This window comes from Stenella coeruleoalba (genome assembly GCF_951394435.1).
Source record: "Stenella coeruleoalba genome assembly, chromosome: 15".
NCBI classification, from domain to species: domain Eukaryota; kingdom Metazoa; phylum Chordata; class Mammalia; order Artiodactyla; family Delphinidae; genus Stenella; species Stenella coeruleoalba.
In genome coordinates, this window is record NC_137161.1 from 40169985 (window position 1) to 40187045 (window position 17061).

At 36.8% G+C, this 17061-nt stretch overlaps 1 protein-coding gene across 9 annotated transcripts in view; it reads right to left on the reverse strand.

The window, feature by feature from the left end:
- Window positions 1–17061, reverse strand: part of TASP1 (taspase 1) — a 244122-nt gene that overhangs the window by 198341 nt on the left and 28720 nt on the right. For all 9 annotated transcript variants that reach the window (XR_013831564.1, XM_079944648.1, XM_079944647.1 and 6 more), the window contains one exon: window positions 2675–2795. Coding sequence is in view for 8 of the 9 variants with exons in the window: in XM_079944648.1 (XP_079800774.1) it covers window positions 2675–2795 (121 nt within the window). In the remaining variant the exon portion in view is untranslated. The remainder of the gene's footprint in view (window positions 1–2674; window positions 2796–17061) is intronic.

Sequence of the window (17061 nt, forward strand, 5' to 3'; positions counted from 1 at the left end):
GATGTCAGTTGTCCACATATGGTTTTATACATTCAATGCAATACCAGTCAAAATCTCAGCAGGGTTTTATTATGGACATTGACAAGTTGATTCTAAAAATTTTATGAAAATGCCATAAACTTAGAATAGCCAATACAGGGGCTTCCCTGGTGGCACAGTGGTTAAGAATCCGCCTGCCAATGTGGGGGACATGGGTTCGAGCCCTGGTCTGGGAACATCCCACATGCTGTGGAGCAGCTAAGCCCATGCGCCACAACTACTGAGCCTGCGCTCTAGAGCCCGCGAGCCACAACTACTGAGCCCATGTGCCACAACTACTGAAGCTTGCATGCCTAGAGCCCGTGCTCTGAAACAAGAGAAGCCACGCAATGAGAAGCCCACGCATCGCAACAAAGAGTAGCCCCCGCTCATCGCAACTAGAGAAAGCCCAGACCCAACACAGCCAAAAATAAATTTATTAAAAAAAAAAAAAAAAAAAGGGCTTCCCTGGTGGCGCAGTGGTTGAGAGTCCGCCTGCCGAAGCAGGGGACGCGGGTTCGTGCCCCGGTCCGGGAAAATCCCACATGTCACGGAGCGGCTAGGCCCGTGAGCCATGGCTGCTGAGCCTGCGCATCCGGAGCCTGCACGTCCGGAGCCTGTGCTCCGCAACAGGAGGGGCCACAACAGTGAGAGGTCTGCATACCGCAAAAAAAAAGTATGCAAAAGACTTGAACACACTGCACAACAAGGACATCTAAATGGCCAATAAGCATATGAGACGGTTCTCAATATCATTAGTCACCAGAGAAACTCAAATTAAAACAATAATACCACTACACACGTATCAAAATGACTAAATTTTAAAAAGAATAACAGTATCAAACATTGGCAAGGATGCAGAGTAACTGAAATGCTCATACATTGTGGGAGTATAGATTGTAACAACTACTTTCTAAAACTGTCTGACAGTATCTTCTAAAGCAAAGTACATATGTACTTAAACTTACCATTCCAAATCCTAGGTTTGTACTCAAGGGAAATATTAATAAGTGCATATGTCTACCAAAAGAAATGCACAAAAATATGCACTGGAGTTTTATTCATAACAGTCAAAAACTAGAAATTATTTAAATATCCACCAAGAGAATAAGTTATTTTATATACATGCAATAAAATGCTATTAACACAAAAGAAAAAACTACTATGACACAAATCATAAATCAATCTCACAGGCATAACATTAAGCAAAAGGAACCAGACACAGAGGTGTACGATTCCATTCATAGGAATCTGAAGAACAGGCAAATTAATCTATGGTGCCTAAAGTCAGAATTAATGGACAAGGGGGAATGGGTAGGAGGAGAGTACAAGAGGTATAAACTAGGAAGAGGCATAAAGAACCCTTCTGGGAGTTTGGAAATGTTCTATATTTTGACATGGAAATGTTTTATGTCTTGATTTGGTGGTGGTTTACATGGCTATATACATCTAGAAATTAATGAAGTTTTATACTTAAAATCGCTTATATGTGGAATCTAAAAAATGGTACAAATGAACTTATTTATAAAAGAGAAATATAGTCACAGATGTAGAAAACAAACATATGGTTACCAGGGGGAAGGGGAGGAGGGATAAACTGGGAGATTAGGATTGACATATACATAATATTATATATAAAATAGATAACCAATAAGGACCTACTGTATAGCAAAAGGAGCTCTACTCAATATTCTGTAATGGCCTATATGGGAAAAGAATCTAAAAAAGAGTGGACATATGTATAACTGATTGACTTTGCTGTATAGCAGAAACTAACACAACATTGTAAATCAACTATACTCCAAAAAAATGTATTTTTTTCAAAAATCTGTGCCCTTCATGTATATTTTGTTTAATAAATAAACAGCAAAACATTTGTATCTTATATGTACTGATGTGGAAAAAATCTCCAAGACATCCTATTTAAAGAAAAAAAGAGGGCTTCCCTGGTGGCGCAATGGTTGAGAGTCCGCCTGTCGATGCAGGGGACGCAGGTTCGTGCCCCGGTCCAGGAAGATCCCACATGCCGCAGAGCGGCTGGGCCCGTGAGCCATGGCCGCTGAGCCTGCGCGTCCGGAGCCTGTGCTCCGCAACCGGAGAGGCCACAGCACTGACAGGCCCACGTACCGCAAAAAGAAAAAAAGAAAGTTTCATAATAATATGTACATTGATTTTTTTAAAATATGTGCAAAACTATGTTTCTCTTACATATAAATATGGATAAATGCACATTATTTTACTGGTTAAACCTCCTAAGGAGAGTTTTGGAAGGGAAGATTTGGAAGACCAAAGGTAAATTTTATTTATATCATTTGAAGTTTTTAACAATAAAAATATATTATTTGTGTATTCAAATAATTGCAAAACTAATAGAATATCCTAACTCCCATTTTACATGTCTGTAATCTCTTGAGGAGATGGAGGAGAATGATCAAACTCTAACCAAAGACTTGGACATAAGCTATTTCACTGTTTTCTTTCTATCTGTAGGTAACATTTTCTGTTTTAAATTCCATAAAAGAAAACAATGTTTGTTTTCAACACTATTCCAAGTAAGAAGGAAGAAAACAATTGAGCTAAGTCTTTAGGAGGAATGAAATGGTAATATTCAGGTTTTTTCTAAGAATAGAGATAATGTGTTATAATGTTCACATACCACTCAGTGCTCCAACAGCTCCAAAATTCAGGGATTTTCCATCCATTATGCTGGCATCACACTCAATTTCACCCAGGAGATTTAGATTAGATCCCATTCCTGCATTTGTAAAAGGAGAATCCTAAAAGATAAAAACAAACATTAAAATACCATTAGTCTTAGAGAAGAATTAATGTCAACACTTCATAAACTCTTCCAAAAACTAGAAAGGGAAAGAACACTTCCCAACTCATTGTATGATACCAGTGCAACCCTGATTCCAAAACAAAGCAAAGATATCATAAGGAAAGAAAACTACAGGACAATATACCTTGTGAATATTGACACCAAAATCCTCAAGGAAAGCAAATGCAGCAAAATATGAAAGGATTAAACACCATGAACACGAGGGATTTCAGGAAAGCAAGTTTGGTTTAATATCTGAAACTCATTGTAATACACCATGTTACTAAAATAAAGAATAAAACAAATTTTTAAAACATGATCATATTAATAGAGAAACAGTATTTGACAAAATCCAACACCCTTTCATGAGAAAAACACTCAACAAACTAGAAATAGAAAGGAACTTCCTTAACATGATAAAGGGCATCTACAGGAGTCCAAAGCTAACATCATATTTAATGGTGAAAGACCCTTTCCCCTAAGATCAGGAACAACACAACAATGTTCACTCTTACCACTTCTTTTCAGCATTATAGTGGATATTCTGAACAAGACAATTAGGCAAGAAAGAAAAACAAAGAGCATCTAGATTAGAAAGGAAGAAGTAAAATTACCTCTATTGGAAGATGACATGATCCTGTATACAAAAAATCCTAAAAACTCCACTAAAAAACTATGAGAACTAATAAAAAAGTTCAACAGGATTGCAAGATATAAGCTCAATATGCAAAAATCAGTTGTATTTCTATACCTTAGTAATGAAAAATCTGAAAATGAAATTAAGAAAACAATTCAATTTACAATAACATCAAAAAGAATAAAATAGGAATAAATTTAACAAAAGAAGCGTAAGAGGTGTACAGTAAAAACTATAAAACATGTTTTAAAGAAATTAAAGACCTAAGTCAATGGAAGGACATCAATGTACATAGAACAGAAGACTTAATATCTTTAAGATGGCAATACTCCCCAAATTGGTCTGATTCAACACAATCCCTTATCAAATCCTAGCTGCCGTTTTTTACAAAAATTGACAAACTGATCTTACAATTCATATGGAAATGCAAGGAACTAAGAATAGTCGGAACAATTTTTAAAAGAAAAACACTTTTTTTCTTTTAAAAATTGAAGGCTCACACTTCTAGGTTTTATAACTTACTACAAATTAAAGTAATCAAGACAGTGTGATATGGACATATAGCTAAGGATAGACATAGATCAATGCAATAGAAGTGTCCAGAAATAAGCCTTACACTTATGGTCAATTCATCAGGGATGCCAAAACAATTCAATAAAGAAAGGATAACTTATAAGAACCTACTGTATAGCAAAAGGAACTCTACTCAATATTCTGTAATGACCTATATGGGAAAAGAATCTAAAAAAGAGTAGATATATGTACATGTATAACTGATTGACTTTGCTGTACAGCAGAAACTAATACAACATTGTAAATCAACTATACTCCAATAAAAATTAATTTTTTTAAAAAAGCAGAAAACAAATACTTCTTTACTGGGTTCAGCAATTTAGTAAGTGAAAATATATATACAATAAAGTTTCAGTTACTGTATTAAAAAAAAAAGAGAAAAGAAAGTATAGTCTTTTCCATAAATGGTGCTGGGACAATTAGATATCCAAACGCAAGAGAGTATCTGAGTCAGAAATCACAGTCAATGCAGAAAAATTAACTATGTTCTAAGCTAAGACCAATATTATCTAGGAAACCAGGGCAATTCTTTACCAACCTAAAGATCACCAAATGCCCAAAATTATCTACAAATGTCCCCAGTTTCCTGGATCCAAGGAAAACTGACCACAACATTAAGACCTCCCTAATGTGTACCTATAACTTGAGCAAAGGGGTCAGGTATTTGAGACCAGGGCTTTTGTTCTAATGCAGTTAGAAAATCTAATTGTCCACAGAATTTTAGAAGATCACAGACTGGAAAACAACAAAAGGTCTGTATAATTAAATAGAAAGTGAATGATACAAACAATAAGTACTTTGAGGATTCAAAAGGAAATGGCCCAGTATAAGATGAAGAAGTTAATAGCAGACTTCCTGAAGGATGTAAAACAAAACCAAAGACTGGTCAGGGAGCTAGAAAATTCCACTTGGTGGATATGCAGGGAGCAACACATAGGCAGCCGTAAAGCGTCAGAGTCACAGAAGACACATTTAGGAAACATGGTTGGCTGGAGCCAAATATGGAGATTGCTCCATGCCACTCATCAGAATCTGGACTTGATTGGGAAAATAAGGAGAAGCCATTCAAGCTTTCTGTAGAAGAAAAAGTCAAGATGAGTATATTGGCCAAGGAAACATAAACTGACATTCACATATTATTGATATATGAAAAGGAAGGGGGAGGAAACTGAAATCAGACCAAACTGGAGGCTATTTTACAATGCAGGCTTGAAACATTAACCACTTGATATGAAATGACAGCAGCAGGGAAAAGGAAATAGAAAGAGAAAAGGACCAGAACTTCCAAACTTGAGAGATAAATAAAACCATTAATAAAAACGGGGCATTTTATAAGACGAAGGAAAGAAATTGCGTAATTAATTGTAACGAGTTTGAATAAGGCCTTCCAAGTGAATATTCTACCTAAATCAATTCACAACTAAATACTGGGAAAGAGATCACAACTAAATAAGGACTATGATTTAGAACAGATAAAGAGTGAATCCTTGCCCTGGATTATTTCATATATATATATATATATATATATATACACACACACACACACACACACACACACACATACATATATGTATGTATGTGTATATATATATATACACACACACATACATATATGTATGTATGTATATTGGGGGAGCGGCAGAGAAAGGTTTACTGCAGGCAGGGCCAAGCAAGAGCGGGTGGCTCGTGCTCAAAAGCCTGAACCCATATATCCAAACATATAAAGACCCAGGTCAGAAGCCTCATGACACTGAACAGAGAGACTGTACAAGTAAGCACAAGTAAATTATCACCATATTACAAGGGTTTTTTTTTTTTTACTCTACATAACCTCCCTTGCCTAATCACATATATCTTTCAAAGTATGTGAGAAAGGAACTGAAATGTGAGAAAAATTTAAAGCATCATATTTAGTCATTCCCAAAATATATGTACAAGATCATAACAGTATATATGCCATTTCAACAATCTTTAAAATGGGATATATCAGCAAATAAGCTCTGCAAAATTAATTTCAATATAATACAAAGTTAAAAATCACAAAGTGAACTAAATTATTCTAAAAATAACTCTTGCCCAATGTTTAAATTTGACATTTCAAAAACACCTAAGAAAAAGGGATATGAGAAAATTAAAGGATATATTAGAAGCAATTTTTTTTCAAAAATACTTCTCCTACTTCAAAATACATTTATAACTTCAAAAGTGTGTCTACTGAACTTCTGCTTCTGACTTTGAAGGCATAATAGGGATCATATTTGTCCTCCTAACTAGAAAATCAGACAAAATATATGAAACAGACAGACTTCATTCAATAGCCAGCACAGGACTGTGATCCTGAGAAAAACAGACACAAATCAGGTGCCTCCACTTAATCCCTATAGATACTTTTCAGCCCACAGCACAGGGAAGAGGAACCCAAAAAAGAGCCAACATTCTTCCAGAGTTGAGGAGACAAAGTTATGAGTTCACGGAGGCCGGAAAGGCTAGAATATGCAGTACAGGGTGCAAAGAGGAGGAAGCTACACGGAGAGAATGCCAGAGGCCTGCAGGACCCTGAGACTTTAAATGAGTATTAGCCTACATACACTTGTGAGGAAGCTACAAGACCAAAGAAAGAACCCCTGGAAAAGAGTAAGCTGAGCAATCCCTGGAGCTCACACAGAGGGGAGAATAAGTCATGTTCCCATCAGCCAGAGTGAAGACATCAGGAAAAGTCTCAGGTAACGTCTAGAGTTGGGCCAAATCAGCCCTAGAAACAAGGCTACTTTAGACTTGCACTAACAAGGTTTTAAAGAAGCCTCAAGGGCTTCCCTGGTGGCGCAGTGGTTGAGAGTCCGCCTGCCGATGCAGGGGGCGCGGGTTCGTGCCCCAGTCCAGGGAGATCCCACATGCTGCAGAGTGGCTGGGCCCATGAGCCATGGCCGCTGAGCCTGCGCGTCCGGAGCCTGTGCTCTGCAACGGGAGAGGCCACAACAGTGAGAGGCCCGCGTACCACAAAAAAAAAAAAAAAAAAGCCTCAAAAGGATCAAAATGATTTACACAACAGTGTCCCAGAACAAAGTCCTACAATATTTGAAGAAATACTACAATATCCAACTCCCAAAGATGTAAAATACAGTGTTTAAAAAAAACCAAAGATGACCAGCATTCAAATAAGCAGAAAACTATGCCTCATAACCAGAAGAAATTACCACACAAAAACAGACCTATAAATGACAGATGATAGAACTAGCAAACAATTCTAATGTTAACTAACAATGTTAAACTAGCTTTCACAAACATACTCTATATGTTCAAGTACATATAGGAAAACATGAAGATAAGAAGAAAAAGAAGCTATGAAAAAATAAATTAATCAAACTTCTAGAGATGAAAAACATAACCTAAGGTGAAAAACACTTTGGAACAAAAAAAGATTTTCACATTAGGTAAAACTGAAGAATCCAAATAAAATATGGACTTTAGTTAATAATAATGTGTTAATACAGGTTCATTAACCGTGAAACATGTACCATACTAATATAGACGCTAATAGGGAAGATGAGGTATTGGGTGTACTGGAATTCTCTGTATTAGCTTCTCAATTTTTCTATAAATCTAAAACCGTTCTAAAATTAAAACTTTATTTTAAAATATCAAGCCACAGCCTGGGAGAAAAATTTTACAAAACATAAAGGTAGAGGACTTGTATCCAGTATATATAAAAAAATCATACAACTCAGTAAGACAATCCAAAGTTTTTAATGGGCAAACAATTTCATGAACAGATTGCAAATAATACATGAAAATATGTATAATATCATTAGTCATTAGGGAATGCAAATTGAAACCACAAGATACCACTAAAATGGTTAGATTTAAAAGGCCAACAATAGTGAGTTTTGGCAAGAAAGTAGAGCAACCGTAACCCTCATACACTGCTAGTAAGAATAAAAATAGCAAATAGTTTGGCAGTTTCTTTAAAGTTAAGCATACACTTACCATAGATCCAGCAATTCTACTCCTAACTATTTATCCAAGAAAAATGAAAGCATATGTCCACATAAAGACTTGAATGAAAATGTTCATATCAGCTTTAATCAGAACGGCCAAAAGAGGGAAACAACACAAATGCTCATCGACTGGTAAATGGATAAACAAATTGTGATATATCAATACAATGAAACACTATTCAGCAATAAAAGGAACAAATTCCTAATTTACCCAACAATATGGATGAATCTCAAAAGCATTATGCTAAGTGAAAGAAGCCACTCACAAAAGGCCACATAATGTATGATTCTATTTATACCAAATTCTAGAAAAGGCCAAATTATGAAAAAAGCAGATAGTAGTTGCCAGGGGTGGCTGAGAGGAGGGGATCCACTGCAGACAGGCATTATGAGAGAATTTTGGGGGTGATGGAAATGTTATATGTCGAGATTGAGTTGGTAGTTACATTGGTAGTTACATTTGTCAAAACTCATCAAATTGTACACTTAAAATTGGTGCATTTTGTTGTATATAAATTATATTTCAATAAAACTGAAAAAAAATTGTACTTATCACTCAGTATAAACTGACCACCCCATATACTAACTTTCCCCTTATAATGTACATAAGCTTTTTATACGGTCATTTGTTGTTGATTTTCTGAGCTGAATCATTTTGTACAACTAGCAATCATTATATCCAATCAGTAGCCAGCGATCCTTTTAAAACCCTGTTTACTCCCCTGTTCAAAAACCTGCAATGGTTTCCTGTCATACTTTAGAATAAAATCTAAAGTCTTACTTTCCAAGGTTTACAAGGCCCTACGTGATCTGGCCCCTCTCTTCCTCTCCCTTACTATGCACCAGCCACATGCCTCCTTGTAATTCTTGCACAAGAGGAACACTCCCACCTGAGGGCTTTTACATTTTGAAATGCTGAGCTTAGTGAGCAATTATAGTAGGGGAAAGAGGCAGTAAATAAAGACTCTGTGTGGGGTGTGTGTGTGTGTGTGTGTGTGTGTGTGTGTGTGTGTGTGTGTGTGTGTGTGTGTGTGTGTGTGTGTGTATACAGAAACATACACATACACGTATGTCTGCATATATAAATAGCTGATGTCCCATGATGGTAGTACTAGAAAGAAGAATAAACTGGGATAAGAAGAGACTTTCCCTTCAAACCCAAGACTCCCTTCCCCGACATCTTTGTTTGCATGGCTTTCTCCCCCATCTTGTTCATGTGACATCTCTGGGCAGGTCAGTCCTCCCCATACTGACTTAGCATTTCCCCAACCTTCCCCAATGATTTTTTCTCTTACTATCTTATTCTTCTCTATGGTACTTTTTACTACTTGACATTATATATAATTGTCTAATTCTCCCCACAGAATGTAAGCCCTATAAAGTACAATAATTTGTCTTTTTAGGTGTTGTATCCCAATGTCTAAAGTAATGCTTGGTACACAGTAGGTACTCAATAAATATTTGCAGAATGAATAGGAGTTAATTACAAATAGATATAAATAGAATAACTGATCACTGTGTACTATAAGCCCTTAAGCAAGCTGATACTTACTGATTCCTACAGGTTACTGCTATAAAGAAATGCCAGAAAAATGTAATAGAGTATTAAGAATCCAATCTTTTCACAGTTGAAACAAGAGAAATGAAATAAATTCAGGCAACAGAATTTTCAGTTTCTAAAAGATAACATTTTAAAAGCAAAATATTTTTTAAGTTTACTTATAACTTTCAAAGGAGACAAAGCTTTAAAAAACAAGATCACTTTGCTTAACCCAGCAAAGAGAGGGCAGGAAAGCCAAGAGGCGAATCAAGAGCTACACACCCACCATGACGTGGAAACCCTTTCTTATTAATGAAATTTGGAAACACCGAGCCAAGGCAAAGATCTGCAAAGCATTACTCTTTCACTCTAAACCACAACCTGTATTACCCATTTAATGTCCTCTGCTGAAAGCATAAAATAAGAACTGTTTGCAAGGCTATGGGGTATACTGTACCTCTGGGGATCTATTATGAGACCTCTATTAACAGCACTTACAGATGCAAACAATTTAGTTTTCAAATGTTGTACAAAAACTGGACTGGCACATTGTAAAATCATTTTTATATAAAATGATTTATGTCTGTCCAATTTCCAATCTTCCTTTAAGGAGAAGTTAGACATTTACAGGAAATTACTAATATGTTAGTATTCATACCTTGTTAATCAAGGGCAAATTCAACAGTAGAATGAAATTACGTGATAATACACTTTCTTATTCAAAATTAAGTATGCTAAGATATCAAAATTATTTTTACTATTGCCTTCATTAATAAGCAGGTAGTTTTATTAATCTAAAGCTAATGAGGGAAAAACTGGAACTGCTTTTGAAACAATTTCTTGAATCATTTTTAAATAGAATAATAAACACAGGATGTATACTCCATGTTGTTATAGTCTTTTTCAAACTAACACTAGTAAAAATTGTACAATAAACCTATCCTACCTGACACTATCCTAACAATTACAAACTCCCTGGTATTTCATCATCAATTCTCACTATTTATAGGATGAAGAGAAGCCAATGAAAATGTATTACCAAACAATCATTGAGGATATTTTTATTAAGCAGCCAATTAAGCTCAAATTTTCAAGACCAGATTGCTGAAAGATTTCCAATTTAGATTCCTCTGTGGTGGTATAGGCTAAGATTCATCCATTCATTCAACAAAAAATTATGGTTCATCTATGTGCCAGGCAAATCTTTCTGTAAAGAGCCAGATATGTTATATAGTTCAGGCTTGGCCACACAGACAACTCTACAACTACTAAACTCTGCCTCTGTAACATGAAAAGCAGCCAGAGAAAATACACAAATGACTGAGCATGGCCGTGTTCCAATGAAACTTCATCATAAACACTGAAATTTGAATTTCATATAATTTTTTGGAGTCATGAAATACTATTCTTCTTTGGAGTTTTTTTCAACCATTTAAAAAAGGCAAAACCATTCTTAGTTTGCAGGCCATTCAAAAACAGGCAACAGTCCAGATTTGGCTTTCAGGCCATGGTTTGTTAATCCTTGACCTAACACACGGGGATATAGAAATGAACAAAACAGAAAAATATCATTGTCCACATGGAGCCAGAATTCTAGCTAAGGGAGACAGACAATAAGAAATTAAATAAATTAGATAGCTTATTAGATAGCAGTAAATATGATGAAGAAAAACAAAACAGGACAGGAAATAGGAAGTACTGGGCATGGCAAGAGGGCTATAAGGGGGAGACAAAAAAACCACAGGGGTAGTTACAATATATTTTTCCTTTTAAGTGTTAATCTGATGTAATTTCAGACTGACAGAGAAATGCAATAGTAGTATAGCATCAAGAATATATGAAGAACTCCTATAACTTTCAATAACAACAACCAAAAAAGAACCCAATTATAAAATGAGCAAAGGACTTGAATAGACGTCAACAGACATTTTTACCTGAAGAAGAATACAAATGGTCAGCAAGCACGTAAAAAGATGTTCAACATCATTATTCATAGAGAAATAAAAATCATAGTCACAATGAGGTACCACTTTGTACCCATGAGGATGGTTATAATCACAAAAACAAAAAACAGCAAGTGCCAGCAAGAACATGGAGAAATGGTAGCACTTGTACAGTGCCGCTGGTAGTGTAAAATGGCTCAGCTGTTGTGGAAACAGTCTGCTGATTTCACAAAAAGTTAAACACAGAAACTGCTGAACAATCATGACAGGAAGACACTGGAACTCACCAAAAAAGATACCCCACATACAAAGCCAAAGGAGAAGCCACAATGAGACGGTAGGAGGGGCGCAATCACAATAAAATCAAATCCCACAACTGCTGGGTGGGTGACTCACAACCTGGAGAACAATTATACCACAGAGGCCCACCCACTGGAGTAATGGTTCTGAGCCCGACATCAGGCTTCCCAACCTGGGGGTCCAGCAACAGGAGGGGTATTCCCAGAGAACCAGACTTTGCAGGCTACTGGGATTTGATTGCAGGACTTCAACAGGACTGGGGGAAACAGAGAATCCACTCTTGGAGGGCACACACAAAGTAGGGTGCACATCAGGACCCAGGGGGAAAGAGCAGTGACCCATAGGAGACTGAACCAGACCTACTTGCTAGTGTTGGAGTATCTCCTGCAGAGGCGGGGTGGCGGGTCGGGGGAGGGGGAGGTGTCTGCGGCTCACCGCAAGGACAAGGACACTGGCAGCAGAAGTTCTGGGAAGTACTCCTTGGCATAAGCACTCCCAGAGTCTGCCATTAGCCCCACCAAAGAGCCTCTAGGCTCCAGTGCTGGGTTGCCTCAGGTCAAAAAACCAACAGGGAGGGAACTCAGCCCCACCTATCAGCAGGGAAGTGGACTAAAGTTTTACTGAGCTCTGCCCACCAGAGCAACACCCAGCCTCACCCATCACCAGTCCCTCCCATCAGGAAGCTTGCAAAGCCTCTTAGACAGCCTCATCCACCAGAGGGCAGACAGCAGAAGCAAGAAGGACTACAGTCCTGCACCCAGTGGAACAAAAAACACATTCACAGAAAGATAGACAAAATGAAAAGTCAGAGGATTATGTACTAGATAAAGGAACAAGATAAAATGCCAGAAAAACAACTAAATGAAGTGGAGATAGGCAACCTTCCTGAAAAAAAATTCAGAATAATGATAGTGAAGATGATCCAGGACCTCGGACAAAGAATGGAGGCAAAGATCAAGAATATGCAACAAATGTTTAACAAAGACATAGAAGAATTAAAGAACAAACACCTAGAAGAATTAAACAATAAACGAACAGAGATGAACAATACAATAACTGAAATGAAAAATACACTAGAAGGAATCAATAGCAGAATAACTGAGGCAGAACAGATAAGTGACCTGGAAGACAGAATGGTGGAATTCACTGCCGCAGAACAGAATAAAGAAAAAAGAATGAAAAGAAATGAAGACAACCTAAGAGACCTCTGGGACAACACTAAATGCACCAACATTCACATTATAGAGATCCCAGAAGGAGAAGAGAGAGAGAAAGGACCCAAGAAAATATTTGAGGAGATTATACTTAAAAACTTCCCTAATATGGGAAAGGAAATAGCCACCCAAGTCGAGGAAGTGCAGAGAGTCCCAGGCAGGATAAACCCAAGGAGAAACATGCTGAAATACATAGTAATCAAACTGACAAAAATTAAAGACAAAGAAAAATAATTAAAAGCTACAAGGGAAAAATGACAACATACAAGGGAACTCCCATAAGGTTAACAGCTGTTTTCTCAGCAGAAACTCTACAAGCCAGAAGGGAGTGGCATGACATATTTAAAGTGATGAAAGGGAAGTACCTACAACCAAGATTACTGTACCCAGCGAGGATCTCATTCAGATTCAATGGAGAAATCAAAAGCTTTACAGACAAGCAAAAGCTAAGAGAATTCAGCACCACCAAACCAGCTCTACAACCAACACTAAAGGAACTTCTCTAAGTGGGAAAGACAAGAGAAGAAAAGGACTCACAAAAACGAACCCAAAACAATTAAGAAAATGGTAACAGGAACATACATATCAATAATTACCTTAAATGTGCATGGATTAAAGGCTGCAACCAAAAGACACAGGCTTTTGAATAGATACAAAAACAAGACCCATATATATGCTGTCTACAAGAGACCACTTCAGACCTAGGGACACATACAGACTGAAAGTGAGGGGATGGAAACAGATATTCCATGCAAAGGGAAATCAAAAGAAAGCTGGAGTAGCAATACACATATCAGAAAAAATAAACTTTAAAACAAACACTGTTAAAAGACACAAGGAAGGACACTATATAATGATCAAGGGATCAATCCAAGAAGAAGACATAACAATTATAAATATATATGCACCCAACATAGGAGCACCTCGATACATAAGGCAAATGCTAACAGCTATAAAACAGGAAATCGATAGTAACACAATAGTGGGGGACTTTAACCCCTCACTTACACCAATGGAGATCTCATCCAGACAGAAAATTAATACGGAAACACAAGCTTTAAATGACACAATAGACCAGATAGATTTAATTGATATTTATAGGACATTCCATCCAAAAACAGTAGATTACATCTTCTCAAGTATACACAGAACATTCTCCAGGATAGATCACATCTAGGGTCACAAATCAAGCCTCAGTAAATTTAAGAAAATTGAAATCATATCAAGCATCTTTTCCAACCACAATGCTAAGAGACTAGAAATCAATTACTGGGAAAAAAACGTAAAAAACACAAACACATAGAGGCTAAACAATACGTTACTAAATAACCAAGAGATCACTGAAGAAATCAAAGAGGAAATCAAAAAATACCTAGAGACAAATATAATGAAAACACGATGATCCAAAACCTATGGGATGTAGCAAAAGCAGTTCTAAGAGGGAAGTTTATAGCAATACAATCTACCTCAAGAAACAAGAAAAATCTCAAATAAACAATCTAACCTTACACCTAAAGGAACTAGAGAAAGAAGAACAAACAAAACCCGAAGTTAGTAGAAGGAAAGAAATCATAAAGATCGGAGCAGAAATAAATGAAATAGAAACAAAGAAAACAACAGAAAAGATAAATAAAACTAAAAGACAGTTCTTTGAGAAGATAAACAAAATTGATAAACCTTTAGCCAGACTCATCAAGAAAAAGGGGGACAGGACTCAAATCAATAAAATTAGAAATGAAAAAGAAGTTACAATGGACACCACAGAAATACAAAGCACAGTAAGAGACTACTGCAAGCAATTCTATGCCAATAAAATGGACAACCTGGAAGAAATGGACAAATTCTTAGAAAGGTATAACCTTCCAAGACTGAACCAGGAAGAAATAGAAAATATAAACAAACCAATCACAAGCACTGAAATGGAAACTGTGATTAAAAATCTTCCAACAAACAAAAGCCCAGGTCCAGATGGCTTCACAGGTGAATTCTATCTAACATTTAGAGAAGAGCTAACACCCATCCTTCTCAAACTCTTCCAAAACACTGCAGAGGAAGGAACACTCCCAAACTCATTCTATGAAGCCACCATCACCCTGATACCAAAACCAGACAAAGATACTACAAAAAAAGAAAATTACACACCAATACCAATGATGAATATAGATGCAAAAATCCTCAACAAAATACTAGCAAACAGAATCCAACAACACATTAAAAGGATCATACACCATGATCAAGTGGGATTTATCCCAGGGATGCAAGGATTCTTCAATATATGCAAATCAATCAATATGATACACCATATTAACAAATTGAATAATAAAAACCATATGACACAAGAGGGAAGAGATGTGGGGACATATGTATATGTATAACTGATTCACTTTGTTATAAACCAGAAACTAACACACCATTGTAAAGGAATTATACTCCAATAAAGATGTTTTAAACAAAAAAAAATATATATGATCATATCAATAGATGCAGAAAAAGCTTTTGACAAAATTCAACACCCATTTATGACAAAAACTCTCCAGAAAGTGGGCATGGAGGGAACCTACCTCAACATAACAAAGGCCATATACGACAAACCCACAGCAAACATCATTCTCAATGGTGAAAAACTGAAATAATTTCCTCTAAGATCAGGAACAAGACAAGGATGTCCACTCTCACCACTACTATTCAACATACTTTATTCAAAGTATTCAAACATACTACTATTCAACATACTTTTGGAAGTCCTAACCACAGCAATCAGAGAAGAAAAGGAAATAAAAGGAATACAAACTGGAAAAGAAGAAGTAAAACTGTCACTGTTTGCAGATGACATGATACTATACATAGAGAATTCTAAAGATGCCACAGAAAACTACTAGAGCTAATCAATGAATTTGGTAAAGTTGCAGGATACAAAATTAATGCACAGAAATCTCTTGGATTCCTATACACTAACAACAAAAGATCAGAAAGAGAAATTAAGGAAACAATCCCATTCACCACTGTAACAAAAAAATAAAATACCTAGGAATAAACCTACCTAAGGAGACAAAAGACCTGTACTCAGAAAACTATAAGACACTGATGAAAGAAATCAAAGATGACACAGATGGAGAGATATACCATGTTCTTGGATTAGAAGAATCAGTATTGTGAAAATGACTATACTACCCAAAGCAATCTAGAGATTCAATGCAATCCCTATCAAATTACCAATGGCATTTTTTTTTTTTTTTTTTTTTTTTTTTTGCAGTACGCGGGCCTTTCACTGCTGTGGCCTCTCTCGTTGCGGCACACAGGTTCCGGACGCACAGGCTCAGCGGCCATGGCCCACGGGCCCAGCCGCTCCACGGCATGTGGGATCTTCCCGGACTGGGGCACGAACCCACGTCCCCTGCATCAGCAGGCGGACTCTCAACCACTGCGCCACCAGGGAAGCCCCCGATGGCATTTTTTTACAGAACTAGAACAAAGAATCTTAAAATTTGTATGGAGACACAAAAGACCCCGAATAGCCAGAGCAATCTTCAGGGAAAAAAACGGAGCTGGAGGAATCAGACTCCCTGACTTCAGACTATACTACAAAGCTACAGCAATCAAGACAATATGGTACTGGCACAAAAACAGAAATATAGGTCAATGGAACAGGATAGAAAGCCCAGAGATAAACCCACACACCTATGGTCGACTAATCTATGACAAAGGAGGCAAGGATATACAATGGAGAAAAGACAGACTCTTCGATAAGTGGTGCTGGGAAAACTGGACAGCTACATGTAAAAGAATGAAATTAGAATACTCCCTAACACCATACACAAAAATAAACTCAAAATGGATTAGAGACCTAAATGTAAGACCGGGCACTGTAAAACTCTTAGAGGAAAACACAGGAAGAACACTCTTTGACATAAATCACAGCAAGGTCTTTTTGGGCTCACCTCCTAGAATAATGGAAATAAAAACAAAAATAAACAAATGGAACCTAATAAAACTTAAAAGCTTTTGCACAGCAAAGGAAAC